Genomic DNA, 21,026 nt, shown 5'->3' with positions numbered 1-21,026 from the left:
GATAGATGGAATGAGTTGGAAATGTGAGAAAAGAAAAATAAATGGTTAAAAAAAATAAAAGAAGGAAAAGGCAATGCAGTTTTTAGGTTACTGAATTTTATTTAACTTATTTATGCTCCTTCGTTTCAGTGTGTTTCTCTGACACATGTCCTCTATCACTGTTGGTGTGGTGAAAAGACATAATTCACAGCTATTCTGAGGACCCAGGCTTGCTGGTTATGCTGGTTTATACAGTTGGAAATTTGGAGAAGACGACAAAGGGCTGGATCATTTCCTTCCACTGGAGGGAGCCAATGGGGGATTGGAGTGGAATCTCTGCAAGGACAGTGCAGTCAAAGGGTTTATCCCCTCTCCCTTCCATGCAGTAAAGGGAGGTCCATGTGCAGACTTCCCTTCTATGCATGGAACTGAGGGACAGGATCCCACTCACAGAGAACAATGAAGTTTACAATGTACACAAAATCCTGTGAGGCTCAGAGTATGCCTACACCGCAATTAAAAACCTGTGGCTGACCCGTGCCAGCTGACTTGGGCTCCTGGGGCTCAGGCTAAGGGGCTGTTTTACTGTGGTGTGGACGTTCGGGCTCAAACTGGACACTGGGCTCTAGGATCCTGCAAAGTGGGAGGGTCCCAGAGCTTGGGCTGCAGCCTGAGCCTGAACGTCTACACCACAATTAAGCAGCCGCTTAGCCCGAGCCCCCCGCAAATCAGCTGGCACGGGCCAGCCACAGGTGTCTAATTGCACTGTAGACATACCTTTAGTAGCTCCCAGATCTCAAGCTCATTTGGAAGCTTCTCCGTTGGAAAAAAATTGTCAACTGTTGGCAATTCTGTATGCTTTTCAACCAGTTCTAGTTACAACTCAGATTACATTCCTTTTAAAAATAAACAAGCAAAATAAATTATGTTTTGGGGTGCAGGAAGCAAAAATGCTAATCTGCTCTCCCTGCCCCCAAAATTCAAAAGTCAGGCTCGAAAATGCCAGAAGGCATTAGGCAAAATTGCTGTATGTTGTGCTTGGACTGGTGTAAAAAGTTATGGTCAATGTGTTATAAGGATATTGAAGACAATAAAACAACAACAATTTAGAGCAGTGGTTCTCAACCTTTTCAGACTATTGTACCCCTTTCAAGAGTCTGATTTGTCTTGCGTATCCCAAGTTTCATCTCACTTAAAAATGACTTGCTTACAAAATCAGACATAAAAATACAGACGTGTCAAAGCACACTATTTCTGAAAAATTGCTTACTTTCTCATTTTTACCATATAATTATAAAATAAATTGATTGGAATGTAAATTGTACTTATTTTTCAGTGTGATACTTGAGCCTGTTTTTCACTTGTGAACCTTGTCATTCAGCGGCTGCTGGCCAGGCACCCAGCTCTGAAGTCAACGCTGCCACCAGCACCCGCACAGAAGTAAGGGTGGCATGGTATAGTATTGCCACCTATAGCCTGCGCTGCTGCTGCTGGTGGCGCTGTTGTCTTCAGAGCTGCCGAAGAGTGGCGGCTGCTGGCTGGGGAGTTCATATTGTTTATGGTGCGGGAGGACTATTTTTTTTAATCCTGCTCCCGTCCTGCAATACCTACTCGCACTCGCTCCCACATTGTTTGTTGAATTTTGATTCTGCTCCTGTTATTATGGCAGTGGGTTCTGCAGGACCTGCAGGATCCCGGTCCCGCTGCAGGGCTCTAGAGACTGTTGTAAAACTAGGCAAATATCTAGATGAGCTGTTCTTCCTCCTGGAAACCTCTACATTCCCCTGGCTGAGAACCACTGATTTAGGGGAAAGATTTTATTTACGTTTGAGAAAGAGAGATAATGTTACTAGCTTTGCTTTTTAAATAGGTAAAATTTCTGTCAAAATGAATGACCACAAAAAAAGAAACTTACTTGTAATATAAACTACTTCATACTGTCAAGATTAAATTGTATGACATAAATGTCATCTTCCGAGTGGCAGAAGTGAGAGAATTACAAAATCAAATGGTTTTATAAGAAATTCTCTCAATGAAATTGGGTTTTTCTACTATAAAATGGGATAATGTGTCCAGAATTTTGAGGTACCTTCAGGAAGAGCCAATATACAGGAGAATCTTGCAGGATCCATAAATCCTCCCTGCGGGATTCTGCAAAGGAATAATTCTTGTGGCTTGCAGTTCTGAGTGTAGTATAAAATAGATTAATCTGAATCACTCATTGGCAGACTTGGTATTCTAAGATTTTATTTTCATTAATATACACTTTTTAAAATTGGAGTGAGTGGACAGTGTTAGCTATTTCCTTGCTTATGGAACCTTTCACCAACTGACTCATTCAAGATTCTCTAGAGTTCTGAAATCATATTAGAAAAAGAAACACTTAGTATGACTAAAGAGTGCTTCAAAACACCGGAGAAATCTAGGGAGCAGACTGGCTGGTGAAGAGGTAATGATTTGTTAAAAAAAAATTGTTAAAAGAAATATATGGTTGCATGGTTAAGCATTCAGAAGTCAGAAAATACCATATTTAACAGTCTGTGAAACCTTAACACTGCCCCCTTGTGTATATGCATTATAATAGACTCCCGTTACATGATCACTTTGTTTAAAAATGGTATATAAATACACACACAGAACATCTTGTATTACTCTGTGCAGGCTAGACAAACTCCATGAAAATCTTCAAATTCAGTGTGTATAATGAATGAGGGAACTGTGCACTTTAAAAGATACAGCTTGCAATACTGTTCACAAGGTGACATTATTATTTATTATATTATTACTTTAGAATTTCAAAATCTGAAAAAAATGGTTAAATGCTAACAAAACATCCTGTCTCATATAAGGTGGGGACTCTGCCTGATGGAGTGTCCACATTATGAATGAGATAAAGGCTACTTCCCAACCTTATGCATGCATACAATTTTCAGCAGCAAAAGCCAGTGTATGCTGAGAGTTATAGCCACAATATCAGGATGTGCCTCCCTGATCTCCCAGTGGGTTCTGAGAGAGAGTAATTTGCTACGGCTCTTTAAAGGGTACAGCATACTTCTCCCTATGTGCCCTCCCCACCCCCCACCACACACACACACACACACACACACACTCAGCTCCACTATTCTCACTCCCTTTCTAGCAAGTTGGACCTAGAAGTTATAAGATAAATGATTATGCAATCTTAACTACACCCAAGGACTTGTGTACTTTGAAGCATAGCCCTTTGGTTTCTGAGGCACACTAGTACATCAATACGAACATTTTGAGGCAGCTCCATTTAAATTAAAAAATACATGTTTTGTTTATCTAAGTGTGAAAGCAAATAAAGCAATCAGTACAGTAGACCCTGTATTATTAATTTTGATATTCAATACATTTTACACAGTTCTCACATTTTCAGTTTTCCACGTGCTTCCAGATTTGTATGTTGTCACACTGCAGAAATGGTTAGGGAGAAGCTGCAGGTATTGGCAGCTGGGGCTTTGGGCATCTAAGAACAAAGCCAGTCAAAAAAATGCTATTTATATTTCATGAAAATTTTCTAAAAAAAGCATCAAAATGTTCATGTTTGAAATTTTTCTCAGAATCTGTTCAGTTTTTGATGAAAGAAAACATTGTTGGTTTTTCCTCCCCACTAGAAAAGTAAGATGAAAGTAAAAAATGGAAGAAAAAGATGAGAAAAATAAAATGCCCCCCCATTCTCATTTTTTGAAAACCCCAAATGTTCTGTTTTTTCATTAAAAAAGCCCCAGAAATTCAACAAAACAAAAATTTTCCATGAAAATTCTCATTTTGGTCAAAAGGCCATACTTTTGTGGATCAGCTCTACCTAAGAAGGCATGGAAGGTGATCTGGTAATGTGGGATAAGTACTTTACCTGGATATGTCTGAGAAAATGTTCAGCAGCAAAAGGGTTAACAATGATGAAATTCAAAACTCTGGCCATATCCTCAGCTAACATAAATCTGCGTAGGTCCATGGACTTCAGTGGAACGTTGTCATGTTACACTACCTGAGGATTTGGTACATCACCTTTATAATTACGGTGTCCAGATAGCAACTGTGAAAAAAAACAGGACGGGGGTGGGGGGTAATAGGTGCCTATACAAGAAAAAGTCCCAAAAAAACAGGACTGTCTCTATAAAAACGGGACATCTTGTCACCCTATTTATAATTCATTGTTAAAATCGATTGATATGAATGGAACAGCTAGTACATGTCTTAGGGTTATTGCTGCAGGCTGTCTGCGCAGTCAGGAAGACAACATTTCCATTCACATTTTCACAAAGATTAGGACTAGAAATAACTTTAAAAACTTCAGAAAACTTAGATTTGGAAGCAAAATTCAACATGCAGCAAATTCCATGGCCATAGAATAAACATATTGCTGATTATAGCTGGAGTGCTATTTATTTATAAATTAGAACCTTCCTCAATCCAACTCCCAAAAGTGCAAAGAACAGTGGAACCCCAAATAGAAGATAAAATCACAACAATAAAAAGAGAATTCTTGGGTGCTAACCCTGGTGAGCAGCGTGTCAAACGTTGCCGACCCCTGGTCTATAGCAAAGGCCCTACCAAATTCATGGTCCATTTTGGTCAATTTCATGGTCATGGGATTTTTAAAATTGTAAATTTCATGATTTCAGTTATTTAGATCTGAAATTTCACAGTGTTGTAATTGTAGGGGTCCTGACCCAAAAAGGAGTTGTGAATGGTGGGTTGCAAGGTTATTTTATGGAGGGTTGCGGTACTGCAACCCTTACTTCTGCGCTGCTGCTGGCGGCGGTGCTGCCCTCAGAGCTGGGCAACTGGAGAGCGGAGGCTGCTGTCCTGGAGCCCAGCTCTGAAGGCAGAGCCACCGCCAGCAGCAGCACAAAAGTAAGAATGACATGACCCTCAGTCAGCACTGCCACTCTCTGGCCGCTCAGCTCTGAAGGCAGCAGCACAGAAATAAGGGTGGCATGGTATGGTATTGCCACTCTTACTTCTGCACTGCTGCTGGCGGAGCACCGCCATCAGAGCTGGGCGCCCAGCCACCAGCCACCACTCTCTAGCCACCCAGCTCTGTAGGCAGCGCAGAAGTAAGGCTGGCAATACCGTGGCCCCCCTAAAATAACCTTGCAACCCCCCTGCAACTCCCTTTTAGGTCAGGACCCCCAATTTGAGAAACGCTGATCTCCCCCATGAAATCTGGATAGTATAGGGTAAAAGCACACAAAAGACCAGATTTCATGGTGGGAGACCAGATTTCACGGTCCATGATGCGTTTTTCATGGCCGTGAATTTGGTAGGGCCCGACCTATAGCAGTGGCTCTCGACCTTTACAGACTACTGTACCCTTTTCAGGCGTCTGATTTGTCTTACGTACCCCCAAGTTTCATCTCACTTCAAATCTACTTGCTTATAAAATCAAACAGAAAAATATAGTAAGTGTCACAAGCACACTGTTACTGAAAAAGTTTGCTTACTTTCTCATTTTTACCATATAATTATAAAATAAATCAATTGGAATAAAAATATTGTACTTACATTTCAGTGTATAGTATATAGAGCAGTATAAACAAGTCATTGTCTATATGAAATTTTAGTTTGTACTGACTTCGCTAGTGCTTTTTATGTAGTCTGTTGTAAAACTGGGCATATATGTGGATGAGTTGATGTACCCCCTAAAAGACCTTTGCATACCCAAATTTGCAGTCGTTGGGCCTATTTTTCCTCTCACTGATTGATACTAAGTGATATTGTTAAGGAAGTGATATTTTTATTTCATAGACTCAAAGGGGTACAATAGAGTAATGCAACTCCAGACTTTCTGTTGCTTGTGGTCTTGTGAACAAGACAATGAAAATCATGCCTTAAAGACAGCAATGCAAGAGTCATAGATACTGCTGACGAAGAATACTGATATATCATGTTTTAGAAAAATGCCACGGAATGAAATAAGTATTGTATTTTAACATCCCACTTAAAAACAATAACCTGAAAATGCAGACTCCAAAATATTTTTAAAGTCTAACTCTGAAATAAAAGAGTTTTCAGGTGTTATGCTAGAAAGTATACAATAAAAATATTTTCAAGTTAAACTTTTATAATAATCAGTGTTCTAAAGATAACAACTAGTAAAGTTATTTGCCATATTCTGCTAATATATTAAAGAAGTATTCTTTTGCAGCAATTCATAACAAAATATTTGGACTCAGGAACATTTTAGTTCTTAAGGTCAGAGTTCACACTCAAATACCAAAATACTTTGCAGGGCTTGGAGAAAATACCAGTGATCAATGCCTACCTTTTCTCCTCTATGCTTTGGAATTACACGTTCTGTCTCCTTATCACACTTGTTACCCAACAGTACTATATCCACCTCGTCATCTGCTTTCTAATGACAAAAGAAGAGAAACAATATTAACATGTATCATGAAGTTTAAAAAACGAAATACACACACCCCTTTTTCCATTCTAACCTTCAGCATTTTATTTCTTTGAAATAAAGTGTTAATCTTTGCCCCGACCTTTTCAAGGATAAATAGAGATGCTCCCTAGAGAGCTACAAGGATCTCACTGACTAGGACAGGACATCACAATGTAAAGTAATGCAGAGTGGCAGACTGTGAGCATGTGATGGAGTAGACTATAATTTGCTGATCCTTTGAAAAGATACAAGGTATATAGCCTCCATCTTCTGATGAATGCTTGATGCTGATGATTTGGGAGGCAGGAAATACCCCCCAACTTAAGTCCCCTTAGAGCAGTGTTTCCCAAACTTGGGACGCTGCTTGCTTAGGGAAAGCCCCCGGCGGGGTGGGCCGGTTTGTTTACCTGCCATGTCCGCAGGTCTGGCCAATCGTGGCTCCCACTGGCCGCTGTTCACTGCTCCAGGCCAATGGGAGCTGCTGGAAGCGGTGGCCCTCGACCTGTGCCGCTTCCAGCAACTCCCATTGGCCTGGAGCAGCGAACCGCGGCCAGTGGGAGCCGCGATCGGCCGAACCTGTGGATGCAGCAGCTAAACAAACCAACCCGGCCCGCCAGGAGCTTTCCCTAAACAGCGGCATCCCAAGTTTGGGAAACACTGCCTTAGAGGAATGTGATGCATGGGCTGGCACATTAGTTAGGTCTACCTTCTAGCACTCATGCGTACTATGGAAAGAGTTGTCATATTGCCTGAGCACATGGGGTAAGATAAGAGGCGCCTGGTACCCTCTCTACCTTCCATTCTTGAACATCAGATGGTAGCACTGCCCAAAATGTCCAACCTCACCATGATAAAAGTTAGATTATTCCAAAACCTTCTAAGAAAAGCAACTATAGTCTCATCCTACTCTTACTAAGGTAAATAGCAAAACCTCATCAACCTCAAAAGGAGCAAGATCAAGCCTACTATCCTTTGTCTACAGTCAGTTTTCCTGCTAATCCAGCAAAGTTACATACTTTGATACCTTACATTATCATTATTTTAGGCCAGGCTATCATAACTGTGCATGTCTGAAACAGTGAAAAGGGAAGTGAGAAGTTCAGCAACAGAACCTGGAACTTGCCAACTGTCACGTGTTCTGAAATAAGTAATATTAATAGACATTTAAAACCACTTTTTGTGACTTGAATGAACAGAATTGATGGCTTCAGTCCAGCTCCTAGTGCACCGGCAGCCAGATTACAAAACACTACCATCACACACCACCATCGTAACTGCAACTGAGTAAAATGCTTGTCAGTATCAAAAGAGGCCAGGGAATGAATGGGCATGGAGAATGAGTTGCCCTTCCATCTCCAAGATGGTCCAAGTAGATCAAAATTAGGGAAGTTTGCTTTGCTACAGCCAATACAATTAACATATATAGATAAACAGAAACACTTCAGTCTATTGTAGACCCATCACTCCTGAGACCTTCGACAAACTCTAAGGACTAGTCTACACTAGAATTGCTACAGCAGCACAGCTGTACCGATGTAGCTGCACCGCTGTAGCGCTGCTAGTGCAGACACTCTATGCTGATGGGAGAGAGCTCTGCCATCAGCATAATTACTCCACCTCCCAGATCTCTCCTGCTGACATAGAATCATAGAATATCAGGGTTGGAAGGAACCTCAGGAGGTCATCTAGTCCAACCCCCTGCTCAAACCAGGACCAACCCCCAGACAGATTTTTTACCTCAGTTCCCTAAAATGGCTCCCTCAAGGACTGAACTCACAACCCTGGGTTTAGCAGGCCAATGCTCAAACCACTGAGCTATCCCTCCTCCCCATAGCACTGTCCACAATGGTGCTTAGGGCAGTGTAACTTACATTGCTCAGAGGGGTGGCTTTTTCATACCTCTGTGCCACTTAAATTATACCGAAGTGAGGGCTAGTGTGTACAAGTCCCAAAAGGAATATACATCCAACCCCTTCCTCCAACACACACACCCACACACCTTCAGGGAAATGCAAAAAAGAATCTTTATTCATTAAACGATCATAGAATCATTATTTTTAGTATACCTGCACTTTTTACAACTAAGTTGCTTCATTTGAAAAGTATGGCACAAGGCACAATTATTTATTACTAGGGTACACCATTTCATTTTTTTAATCCACTCTCATTTTAGAGTCAGCTAATCTCATTCCATAACTGCAGATGATGTTCAAGATAATGTTGCATTAAAATGAAGTAAGCTCATCACAAGAGTACAAAGTACAGATCTAAAATAATGAATCAATCTAATCTGGATTAATAGACCAAAATGCTGGCTGCTTCAGAATGCACTGGAGCTTTACTCATTAAGGTCAATGGTTCTTCTACATAAAATTACATACATCAGTCCCTAAAATAGGATATAGTAAATAGACAATTTAAACACATCACATAATCAACTTATTTTATTTGAGAGATTTTATGTATCTAAAATTTTTAATGACATTTGACTTTACTTTGAAGTAAAAGGTCAAAAGGAAATGTTAATACTTATTGTGTAAAAATATGGTATTCATGATTTAAATGAATTAATTTCTGTACATACAAAAAGTATAAATATCCTTGCGATAGGAATGTTCTTTCAAAACAACTTCAAATCGTAAGTAACAACTAAAAAGGCTTAAGACAACGGCTCTTTCAGAAATCTATTATTTCTTTGTTAATTTAATCATAAGTTTACATTTTTATAGCATCTTTCTACCAAGGATCTCAAAGTGCTTTGCAAATATAGCTCTTTTTGGAAGTCTGAAAAAGCTCATAGTCACTGGTCACACCTTCATTTTGGGAAACTAGATGTTAAGCTGAATTTCTACCTTCCCTTTTTTTTTTTTTTTTTTTTTTTTTTTAAAGTTGGTTATGTAGATGATAGTTTTGGAAATGAAAATCACTACGAATTGCTAAGGCTGAAATCGGACTGTAGCCAAATCCTTAGCTGGTGAAAATCAGCATCAGTAGTGCTATGCTGATTTACACCTGCACAGACTATGGCCCTCTGATTTTTCCTAAAATTCAGGATATTCATGGCCTTTCCTACAGTTACCCAGGAATATCCCTTTGGACTTAAAAACCCATAGCCAGAAGTCCCTAACTTTTGGGAGATGGGGGGGGAAATGGACCCCTAACTAATTAGCAGCTGTGAATGTGCTACTGCTGAAGTGGCCACTGATGAAGCTACTGCAGCCACAAGTAGGGTTGGGCAGGAAATGGTTTGTGCATTCTGAATTTTTTTTTTTTTTGAAATTTTGAAAATGTTTCCCATCCCAAATCAGGACCATGAAAATGTTAATGAACCAACCAATCAAACAAACAAAAAATTCAGTTTGGGTCAATTGAAAGAAGTTACACACCCTGTACAATAACAATGGTTCTTCAAGATGTGTGTCCCCTACAAGTGCTCCACTGTAGGTGAGCTAGAGCTCTCCTGTGACTTTGAATGGAGGTTTCTTATAGCAGTGTCTGTTTCGCCCGTGCATCCGTGTTAGTCAGTCTCCTGCCCCACACCGTTGTTATATAGCACAGCATGGGTGAACCATGGAAGAGTTCTTTCTCTACTATGAAGCTTTATGGCAAAGAACTCCAAAGGAGAAGGGAAGGAGCTCAGATAGTGAAGCACCCATAGGGACACACATCTCGAAGAACCACAGTTTCTGCACAGGGTGAGTAACTGTTTCTTCTTCGTCAAGTAGTGTCCCTACAGGTGCCCAACTCTAGGTGATTACCAAGCAGTACCCTCTAAGGCAGAGGTGGGTTTGGAGTCGAGTCCTGTACGGCGGAAAGTACAGCTGAGCCAAAGACAGTAGTAGAGGCGGAGTCATGTATTATCACATAGTGTTCGGTGAATGAATGTACAGATGCCCAAGTAGCAGCTTTATAAGATTTCGATAATCAGAATGTTCTTGAGGAAGGTAGTAAAGGACGCAATGAATCTTGTAGAATCAGTGCGTATATCCGAAAGTGGCTGAATATTGCAAGATTGGTGACAAAAGTTAATGCAGCCTGATAACCACTTAGAAAGCCTATGTCTAGAGACAGCTGATCCTTTTGACCTATCTGATAGCGAGACAAATAACTTGTGGATCTTTCTGAAGGGCTTTGTTCTGTCTACTAGATAGAAGGCCAGGGCTCTCCTGACATCCCTGGTGTGCAGCAGTGCCTCCTGGCAATATGGATGTGGTTTGGGGTGGAAGATAGGCAGGTGAATGGGCTGACTGAGATGGAACTCGGAAGAAACCTTAGGGAAGAATTTGGGGTGTGGCCACAGAATGACTTTGTCTTTAAAGAACACCCATGAAGGGGGAGTATGCCATCAGGGCCCCTATTTCTCTAACCCGTCGTGCCGACGAGATGGCTATCAGGAATGCCATCTTCACTGACAAATATAGCAGTGAGCAGATCGCCCTTCAAACCTCTGGCTATCTTGTGAGGCATTTAAGGACCAGGTTCAGGTCCCATACTGAAGTAGGTTGGACTGGTGGATAGAGGTTTCCCAGCCCTCTGAGAAATCTCATTGTGGTCAGGTGGGCAAAGATGGAATAACCCAGAAAGCCGTGACGGCTGCCAGGTGGACCCTTATGGAGTTCATCGATAGACCAGAGATTTTCAGAGTTAGGGTGTATTCCAGTATATCCAAAAGTGATGTGGTCATTGGTGGAATCTGTCTGCAGCCATGCCAGCTGGCAAACTGTATCCATTTTTGAGACTATGTGTACCAAATAGACTGTTTCTTGTTGTGTAATAGTTCTCTTTTTACACCTCCTGAGCAGGCTGTCTCTAATCCTGATCTAAGCCATCAGCCAACCATACTTTGAGATGAAGAACCATGAGTTTGGGATGAAAAATCTTCCCACCCTCCTGGGAGAGAAGATGGAGAGCTGTGTGAAGAGTTATTGGACAGCAAACAGTCAGCTGTAACTGGTAAGGAAGTCATGTTTGTTTGGGCCAGGGCCAGAACTATTAGGATGACTCTGGCTCTGTCTTCCTTTATTTTGAGCATAACTTTGGCTATCAGGGGAGTCACTGGGAATGCATACAGTACGGCTGATGACCACTGAAGGTGAAAAGCATCCCCTAGGGACTGGTGAACCAATCCACCCCTCAAGGAGGAGTGGTTGCATTTCTTGTTTGACTCTGTGGTGAACAAGTCTACCTGAGGGGTGCCTCATTAACGAAATATGTGGAGGTCTACTTCCCAATTGTGGGCTTGGAAGAAGTGTCTGCTGAGTGCATCTGCAGTCATGCTCTGAAGCCCTGGGAGATAGACTGCTGTGTTGGTGATCTGGTTGCATATGAACCAATTACAAAGCCTGACAGCCTCGGTGCAAAGGGAGGGGGATCCTGTTCCTCTTTGGCGATTGATGTACAACATGAATGACATATTGTCTGTCATAATCTTTAGGTGTTTGCCCCTGATTAGCGGTAGGAATCGGAGACAGGCGTATCTGACTACTCTGAGTTCCAAGAGCTTGATGTCTAGCATCCAGGAGGTTGACATCCACTTGCCCTGGATCGTGTAAGTGTCTAGATGAGCTCCTCACCCTAGCAGAGAGGTGTCCGTCATTATGATGACCGTTGGGGGAAAATAGGACTCTTGTACACACATTGTGATGGTCTTTCCACCAGTTGAGGGATTGTTTTACAGAGGTAGGTACAGAAAGAAGCAGATTTAAATTGTGTCTGGTTGGTGAACAGACAATTCTGAGCCACCCTTTAAGGTAGCATATTCAAAGTCTGGCATATTCTGTAATGAAGGTGGTGGCTGCCATGTGTCGCAGTAATTGAACGCAGTTCATGATTGTGATTTGGGCACTGAGATGAATTGTGTTTTCTATATTGGAAAGAGCCACAAATCTGTGTAGAGGAAGTTAGGTGCTTGCTGTTACTGAATCAAAATGTGTCCTTATGAATTCTAAGTTTTGCACAGGGATCAAGGTGGATTTTTGTATGTTCAATTGCAGGCCCAATTCAAAGAAGAGATCAGAAGTTTCCCGAGACATCAGTTTCAAGGAGTGGCCTTTCAGCAACCAGTCATCCAGGCAAGGGAATACTAAGATACCTTTCCTGCGGAGCTGTGCAGCTACTACCAATTTGACCTTCAAGAAGACCATTAGGGCATATGATAGGCCAAAGGGGAGCACTTGGTATTGAAAACAGTCATGGCCAACCATGAAACATAGGAACTGTTTGTGGGATGGGTGGACAGCGATGTGGAACTATGCATCTTGAAGGTCGAGGGCTGAGAACCAATCCCCTTGTTCTAGTGATGGAATTATCGCTGCAAGTGTCATCATTTTGAATTTCTGTGCCTTCACACAGGTGTGGAGTAGTATCAGGTCTAGGGTGGGTCTCTAACCTCCACTCTTTATTGGTACCAGGAAGTATCTTGAATAAAACCCCTTTCCTCTGTGCTGCATGGGGACTGGTTCTATAGCTCCCAAACGTAAGAATGTCTATTTCTTGACAAAGCATGCTCTTGTGAGAGGGGACCCTGAAGAGGGATGGGACAGGGGGGGGGTTCGTTGGTGGGAATGAAGTAAAGTGGATCGTGTAGTTTGTGGAGATGATCTCCAAAGCCCATTTGTCTGTAGTGATCGACTCCCAGGCTCACCTGAAATGGTGAAAGTGATCGCCGAAGAGAGGAAGGCTGGTGAATAGGTGCAGCTGAAGAAGAAGAGGATGGCAATTCAGGCCCTTAACCAACATGTCAAAATTGCTGCTTGGAGGTGGACAGGTGTGAGGCAGGAGGCTGAGAAGAGGACGGTTTCCTTCTCTGAGATCTCTGCCTCTTGTGGTGTGACTCATAGGCTCTCTGGGAAGTAAGGAATTGGACATGGCGGGCTCTCTGGGCTCTTTGAGACTTGCTGAGTTTTCTCTTCTAGGTGGGTGTTGTGATAAAGTTCCTCCTCTACCTTGGTGGGTCCTGCGCTTATTGGCGGATTTGCTCGCCTCAGAGATTCAAGGCAGCCCTCAGTCTGGCCACTTTTGTGGCTCAAATCTGCTGTTTTACTCAGATAACCTCATCACTGGCTAGCGTGGGGAAAAGGAAGGAGAACAATCCCCGCAGTCTCTGCTGATCCACCATGTGGGTCATAGAACAGCCCAGAGACCTTCTCCTCTGGTGGAACCCACAGTCCAGGTCAACGCCTCCTGTGTCTGATCAGGAGTTGGGAGGTCTGGGGGGGAAGCTGGGCCCGCCCTCTACTCCGGATTCCAGCCCAGGGCCCTGTGGACTGTAGCTGTCTAGAGTGCCTGCTGGAACAGCCGTGCGACAGCTACAACTCCCTGGGCTACTTCCCCATAGCCTCCTCCCAACACCTTCTTTATCCTCACCACAGGACCTTTCTCCTCGTGTCTGATAATGCTTGTACTCCTCAGTCCTCCAGCAGTACAGTTTCTCACTCTCAGCTCCTAGTGCTTCTTACTCCCAGCTCCTCGCATGCACAGCACAAACTGAAGTGAGGTCCTTTTTAAACTCAGGTGCCTTGATTAGCCAGTCTATCCTAATTGATTCTAGCAGTTTCTTCTTAATTGGCTGCAGGTGTCCTAATTAGCCTGCCTGCCTTAAGTGGTTCCAGCAAGTTCCTGCTTGTTCTGGAACAGCCCCTGTTACTTTACCCAGGGAAAAGGGATCTACTTAATCTGGGACTAATATATCTGCCTTCTAACACTCTCCTGTAGCCCGCCCACTTCCTGGTTCCCAATAGGAACACTCTCCTGCAGCCATCTGGCCTGACCCCGTCACATAATATAAATACGAAGAGAACGCAAGGTAGCGCTAGAGGCCTTCAATGTTCACAGAGACTCGTCCATGCTATCCGTGAACAACTCAGACCCATCAAAACCAAAGTCCTCTACTGTACTCTGGACCTCTTTTGGGAATTTAGAGAGTTGGAGCCAGGAAACTCTTCTAATTACCACCAACGTAGCGATCGAACAGGAGGCGGTAGCAGCAGTATCAAGGGAGGCTTTTGGGTTGTCCTGGCAAATAGCTGACCCTCTATAATAATTGCCTGGAATGGTTCCCTGTGTTCTGTTGGCAAAAGGTTCATGAAAGACGTCAGCTTGATATAATTCATTTGGTTGTACTTTGCCATCAATGCCTGATAATTGGCAATTCTAAACTGTAGGGAGACTGAGGAATAAGACTTCCTCCCCAGTAGATCCAGACACTTGTGGTTTCTGTCATGAGGCCTGGTTTTAGCATGGTGCTGCCTACAATGTTCATTCACTGCATCAACTACCAAGAAGTTAGGTGAGGGATGGGAAAATAAAAATTCTGAGTCCTTTGTGAGGGCATAATGCTTCTTATCCACTCTTTTGCATATAGACAGAATAGATATTACAGTGTGCCAGGTGATCTTCACTGGGTCCAGCAGAGCTTCATTAACAGGCAGGGCTATGGGGGCTGATGACAGTGAGTGGAGGATGCTGAGCAGCTTAAGATAAGGCTCTGTCACCTCCTTGAGGGGAATCTGTAGGGAGTCTGAGAGTCTCTAGACCAGGTCCTGGAAATGTTTAAAATCATCCCCCAGGGATAGAGAAGGAGGCATGACTGCTTCATCCTGAGGGGAAGAGGAGATATTAGTCATAGGAGACATCCCTTCAACAACTCTAGCCTCCTGTAGGTGATGAAGGTTGCTCCTCTCTATGGCGGGTGACACTAGACACTCTGGAAAACTGTTGGTGATAAGTTGTCCAGGGGTTCCAACATGGCCAGGGAGGAGGTGCATAAGGCATAGGAGGTGGCACCCAAGGATGTTCATATGAGTGAGGCATTGGAGGTAATCATGGGCTGCAAACAGTTGCAGCTTCAATGGAGGCTTCTGGGAAGGGACCTCTATAGGAGTGAGGAGAACCCTGAACTGACACGTAAGAGACTGAGGCAAGGTCTTCATCAGAATCCTCTTCCTCAAGTTCACTCAGGAATGGTGGAATGCCTGGTACTGGGTGAAGTTCAGGCGATCTGGATGTTCTCGGTACTGACAGCATCTCAGCGCTGAGTAGCAGAGAATCATGTGTCTCAAATACAGCCAGGTCCTGGGGAAATTGGAATTCCTGCGGTACCATGAGGGTTATCAGTATGTAGGCTTTGGGCACTCGGAGGGAAGCACATTCACTGACGGTACCAAAGCTCTTGTGTGCTCCAAGGGAAGCGCGGTCAGTACCCGAGTGGGCTTTTCTGGTACAGAGGAAAAGCTCTTCTTGCCACCCCACTCTGATAACAGTACCGATGGTCTCTCCAGGCCCACGGCTTTGCTGCCTTGAGGTCTAGCTGTGCCCTTGGCACCTGAGGAACCAACAGCCTCAGAAGTACCTGATTGAAGAGCTGGTGAAGCTCAAGATACCAATGACCTCAATGTTTTAGAGCGAGGTTCTCTATCTGGCAAGCCACAGGCACATTCTTTCAAGGACAACTGTCAGAGCTCCATCTCAGACTGAGCAGTTGAGAAGGAACTGATGGCGGTTTGCCCGCACAATGCTGTATAACAACAGCCTGGGGCACAAGACTGACTAACATGCATGTGTGGGCTAAATGGGCACTGCTATGAGAAATCTCCAATCAAAAGCACAGCGGGGCGCTCACACATCTAGAATGGTGCTCCTGTACAGACACTACTTGAAGAACATTTCATTTAGATTTTGAACTTTATTTCTTTTTAAAAACCTTGAGCTGTGCCAAATACAAACTTGCCTGAAACCAGGGACATTTCCTTGGCATGGCTCAGCCATGCCTCTACTGCTGGTGCCTGTGTTACCACAGCTACGCTGCTATTTATACTCAAGCTAGCTCTATGAGAACTAGCATGAGTATGTGTTCATGAGCAGGGGAATCATACCCCTAGCTCACAGGGTAGATGTAGCCTTAATTACTGTTTATAAAAGAGCTGTACACATGCTAAAACTAACTATTGCACATAATCTTTTCAAGAACTGTCCCCTGACATTTTTTTTAAATGGTATGCAAAGACCCTAGCACAGGGGTGGGCAAACTTTTTGGCCCGAGGGCCACATCGAGGTTGCACAATTGAATTGGAGGGCCGGGTAGGGAAGGATGTGCCTCCCCAAACAGCCTGGCCCCCTTCCCCTATCCACCCCCTCCTACTTTCCTGCCCCTGACTGCCCCCCCTCAGAGCCCCCAACCAATTCCAAGCCCCCCTGTTCCTTGTCCTCTGACTGGCCCCTCCCGGGACCCCTGCCCTCTATCCAACCCCCCTGCTCCCTGTCCCCTGACTGCCCCGACCCCTATCCACAACCCTGCCCCCTGACAGTCCCCCTGGGACTCCCACCCCCTATCCAACCCCCCCTGCTCCTCATCCCCTGACCACCCCCTCCTGCCCCTAACTGCTCCCCGGGATCCCACCCCCTTATCCAACCCCTCATGCTCCCTGTCCCCTGACTGCCCTCCCGACCCCATCCACATCCCCGCCCCCTGACAGGCTCCCTGGGACTCCCACTGCCAACCCTCCCTGTTCCCCATCCCCTGACCGCCCCCCACAGAACCTCTGCCCCATCCAACCACCCCCTCCTCCTTGACTGCCCCCAAGGACCCCCCCACTCCCTTTCCCAACCCCCCTGCTCCCCGCCCCCTTACCAGCGGGAGCAGCGGGCCAGAGCGCAGCCTGTGCAGCGGCGTGGCTGCGGGGGAGGGGAAACAGCGGGGGAGGGGCTGGGGACTAGGCTTCCCAGCTGGGAGCTCAGGAGCCGGGCAAGATGGGCCCGCGGGCCGAATGTGGCCCGCAGGCTGTAGTTTGCCCATGTCTGCCCTAGAATGAGCTCCATCTCATCATCAGCAGGATGCTGGTGGTGACACAAACACCTCCTTTTCTTATATAAAATTAATCAGTTAAGCCTGGATGTTCCAAAGAATCACCTCACTGACCCTCCAAAATCTCAGGCCACTGTAATTAAACAATTGAATAATTAAATAGTAATCAGGCCAGAAAAAAAGTGAGAATCACTTAATAGGCCAGTCGTTAGGACACTCACCCGAGAGGCGGCAGATCCCTCTTCAAATCCTTTCGCCCCATCAGAATATGGAAGTACTCAAACCGGAGGACTTGCACATCCCAGGTGAGTACCCTCACCATTTGGGAAAATGCTATGAGAGAGGTCCTGCTCCTCCTCCTTTTCCTCTCAACAGCCACTTTGTGTGGAGTTAGGCAGGTGCCTAATTCATTCTTGCAAGAATGAGTGGGCACCTAAGCCACCTGGCTCCAGAAGAGGGGGTTCCTGGTTGTGGATTGCAAAGAGAGATAGGCACCTCCCTGCAACGTAGACTCTGGACAAGTCTACACTACAGCGTTACATCAGCACACTGATGCAGCTTCACTGCTATGGTGCGTCTGGTGAAGACATGCTATGCCAAGGGGAGAGCGCTCTCCCGTCGGCATAATTACTCCACCTCAGCAAGAAGCGGAAGCCATGTTGGCAGAAGAGCATCACGCACTGACAAAGCGATGTGGAGAACGCGAAACTTGCAATGCTCGGTGAGGGGGGGCTTTTTCACACCCCTGAGCGACTTAAATTAGATTGATTTATGCGGTAGTGTAGACCTGCCCTTAGATGCCAAACTCCATGATTAGATTAGGTGGGTCCCTGCCTTTATCATTCTGGCTTTTGTGGATCCCATCCCTAGGAGCCTCTCTCTCCCATTCATTATACCTATTACATTCCATATTCTGCTGGGTGCAGGGTCATTCTTCTGGTGTAAATTAGCAACAACTAGCCTAAATGCTGATGTAATTTGGGACACCTGCTAACGACCCCAAGGGACTACTACAAAAATCTAAGATCACTACAGCTTGGGGAAGCTCTGACCACAGCCTTTTGTCCAAGTCATTTTCTTTACAATGACTGCAGAGAAGGTGGATGTCATAGGAGCCATTATGACAACTCTTATCCCACCACAGAACCCCCTAAACTGAGATAATCTTTCATGGTTGGTTATGCTGTTTTCAGAGCCACTTTCTCATGCTAGCCTGATACAAAGTAATCCTAACACAGGTGAGTCTCTGGGCCATTGTGTCCATGTACAGAGGTTATGCTGGTTCAGATTCCATTTGGGGTACCCACCGTGAATCCTGTTCAAGGCATTCAGGTAGGTAAGGGGAGCGGGTAAGTTTCCTCAAGTGGATTTTGGGCATGGTTATCACTTTTCATATAGGTATAAGGAATTCTCAATCTTTCTGAAGAGTTACACACAACCTCTGAAGCCTGTAAATTATCTTCCGAATCAACAGAAGAAAGGAATATTGTACTAAATTCAGTTTTGTCTGCAATTCTATGAAACTTCTAAAAAAAGATTTCAGTTTTTGAAGTCATTTTCCAGCAATAAACATGCTGTTAATAGGTGCTCTACAGTTCTGATGTAGCCCCATCTGTATTGACTTTGTAAATTAAACTTTTGGTAGTCTTCCTTGAGAATATCTCTATTCAGCTTTGCATGTACTGTCCGAGTATTAAGTTACCTTTAGATTTGAATGTTAAAATAGTCTAAATATTAAAGTTCTTGTACATCTTGAACTCACTTGAACAGTAACAATAAATTCTGTACTAAAAACAATACATACTTAGTACATTGTTAGTATAAGTGGAGTACAAACACAGTATCACTTATAATGTGATATATTAATATACTGATTGGTTAGTTTTGATTGAGGCCAAGTTACTGAATATGGTCATTTACATGAATTGTGATTTTTAATATTTGTAAAAAGGATATAGAGCAATGCATAGGTGCTTTTAGAATCTGTATTATGTGAATATAAAGAAAATAAATAAATAAAATTGTAAGGTGGATGTTTTAATTGTCTCAACACTCCGATTTGACTGGCTAACATGCAACAGGAGTTCTCTAACAATACCTTGTACTTACCAAGTGAAATTGGATTACACATTTAATGAAATATGCACTTTGGTTTTGCCTGCACACTCCTGCACATTTTTAACTTACAGTAGCATCAACAACCTTGGCACTAAGCATTTACTGGGGATTAATGACTCATTTGGGCTACAGCCCTGGCACAGGAGGGACCTCTTCTCCCAGTCAGTAATTAATTATCACAAAATGCCTTGTGTTTTAACAGTTATTGCTTAAAAACACATATTTTACAATGAATGACCCAATATATTTTACCCAAGACACTCCATAAATTGACAGCATACTAGAGTTGGATTAAGTGTTTATTATTCCTGTTCTTCAATTATGAAACTCACTAATTGGCTGTTTCTAGGCTGATCTGCAACAATGATCACCCTGCTCACATTCCTAGAAAAGATTTTAAATGGAATATTTTTGTTTTTCACTGTCAATCTAATGTAAGGAGCTAGAACTTTATGAGGAAAGATTAAACAAGATAAATATGAATAGTTTGAATAAGCATCCAAAGGGAACATAGCAGTATACACACACACAAAAGGCATTATCAAGAAAAATGGAGAGGAACTGTTTAGTTTGATACCTGGGATGAGGTAACTAGGAGTAACTAGGAACAATGGGGTGATCTTCCTGATACAAAGCTAATTAGATCATGGAGCCTTCCCTTTGGTGATGGAAGCCCCATAACTTGAAATATTTAAAACTAGACTTGACAAAAGACGGGGGGAAATAACTGCAGAAAACAATTTGGCATTGATAAACAGATGGTCTGGATGTCCTACTTGTTTTTTTCATCTCTAAGTACTATGAATCTATTACAAAAATGGTATACTGCAAGCAAGGCCAGAATGAAATAAGCTCAGGCAAGAGGTATTTAACTGGAGCGGTAATAACAATTTTCATGTATTTATTAAAACATATTCAGTGCAGTAACTCAGGAAATAAAGATATTAGCTACCCTGAGCAAAATATCAACTGCAGTTAGGTTTTCTTACCTCGTGTATATCTTTCATCCAGCCTGTTATACCTTGAAAACTGTCTGAGTTTGTTATGTCATAGACCAGAACAAAGCCACGTGCTCCACGAAAATAACTAGTACTAATTGTATGGAATTGTTCCTGACCAGCAGTATCCCTGAAATACACCAGAAAGGAGTCACTTGGTACTGCATACATTGAAAGAGTATGGATATGTTTTTTTCAGTGCAACTTAAAGAATACAGCCCCAATTTTGAGCTGCTTTCTGAGAGAGGAGGGGGAACTACGGTAGAGGTGGTAGAATACATGCCATTCTGCAGGGGAAGAGCTGGCAAACTATTTGGGGCATTTATGTTAATATTGCTGACTATTCTAGGGCCTATACTTAAATAATTGAAAGAAAGACAAAAAATAGGTTTTGTCTACATTACATTTTTAACCACAGTGTAATTAAACTTATGTAACTGCATTTGCACAACCCTTAGTATAGAATGTTTGCACTGGAATAAACTATGACTTCTACTACAGAAGCGTACTTTGGGGTAAGCTGCAGAAGAGCAGCATTTCAGCATCAGTGTGGCTAGATTAGGGTAGCTACACCAATAGCTAAAACCCTATGGGTGAGGTTTTCACTCTTGCCCTTGCCCCTTTGCGTTGGGTAAAGTGGTGTAAAGCTGCTCTAAAATGATTGGATCAGGCTGGGGGACGATTTCCCCAGCATAGACACTTTAGAAGAAAGACG

The 21,026-nt window shown here is 43.5% G+C and overlaps 1 protein-coding gene across 4 annotated transcripts in view; it reads right to left on the bottom strand.

Annotated features, from left to right (window-relative positions):
• LOC128830900 (ras-related protein Rab-10-like) overlaps positions 1–21,026 on the bottom strand; it is a 47,798-nt gene that overhangs the window by 14,078 nt on the left and 12,694 nt on the right. For 2 of the 4 annotated variants that reach the window (XR_008443711.1, XR_008443712.1), the window contains exons 3-5: positions 20,303–20,441; positions 6,272–6,361; positions 3,857–4,039 (exon numbers count right to left, since the gene is read on the bottom strand). Coding sequence is in view for 1 of the 4 variants with exons in the window: in XM_054016782.1 (XP_053872757.1) it covers positions 6,272–6,361; positions 20,303–20,441 (229 nt within the window). In the remaining 3 variants the exon portion in view is untranslated. The remainder of the gene's footprint in view (positions 1–3,856; positions 4,040–6,271; positions 6,362–20,302; positions 20,442–21,026) is intronic. The other 2 variants (XR_008443710.1, XM_054016782.1) reach the window with 1 other exon arrangement.

Source organism: Malaclemys terrapin, chromosome 2, assembly GCF_027887155.1.
Source record: "Malaclemys terrapin pileata isolate rMalTer1 chromosome 2, rMalTer1.hap1, whole genome shotgun sequence".
Classification (NCBI taxonomy): Eukaryota; Metazoa; Chordata; order Testudines; family Emydidae; genus Malaclemys; species Malaclemys terrapin.
Note: the sequence above shows the minus strand (reverse complement) of the source record. Positions and strands in the feature narration are given on the sequence as shown.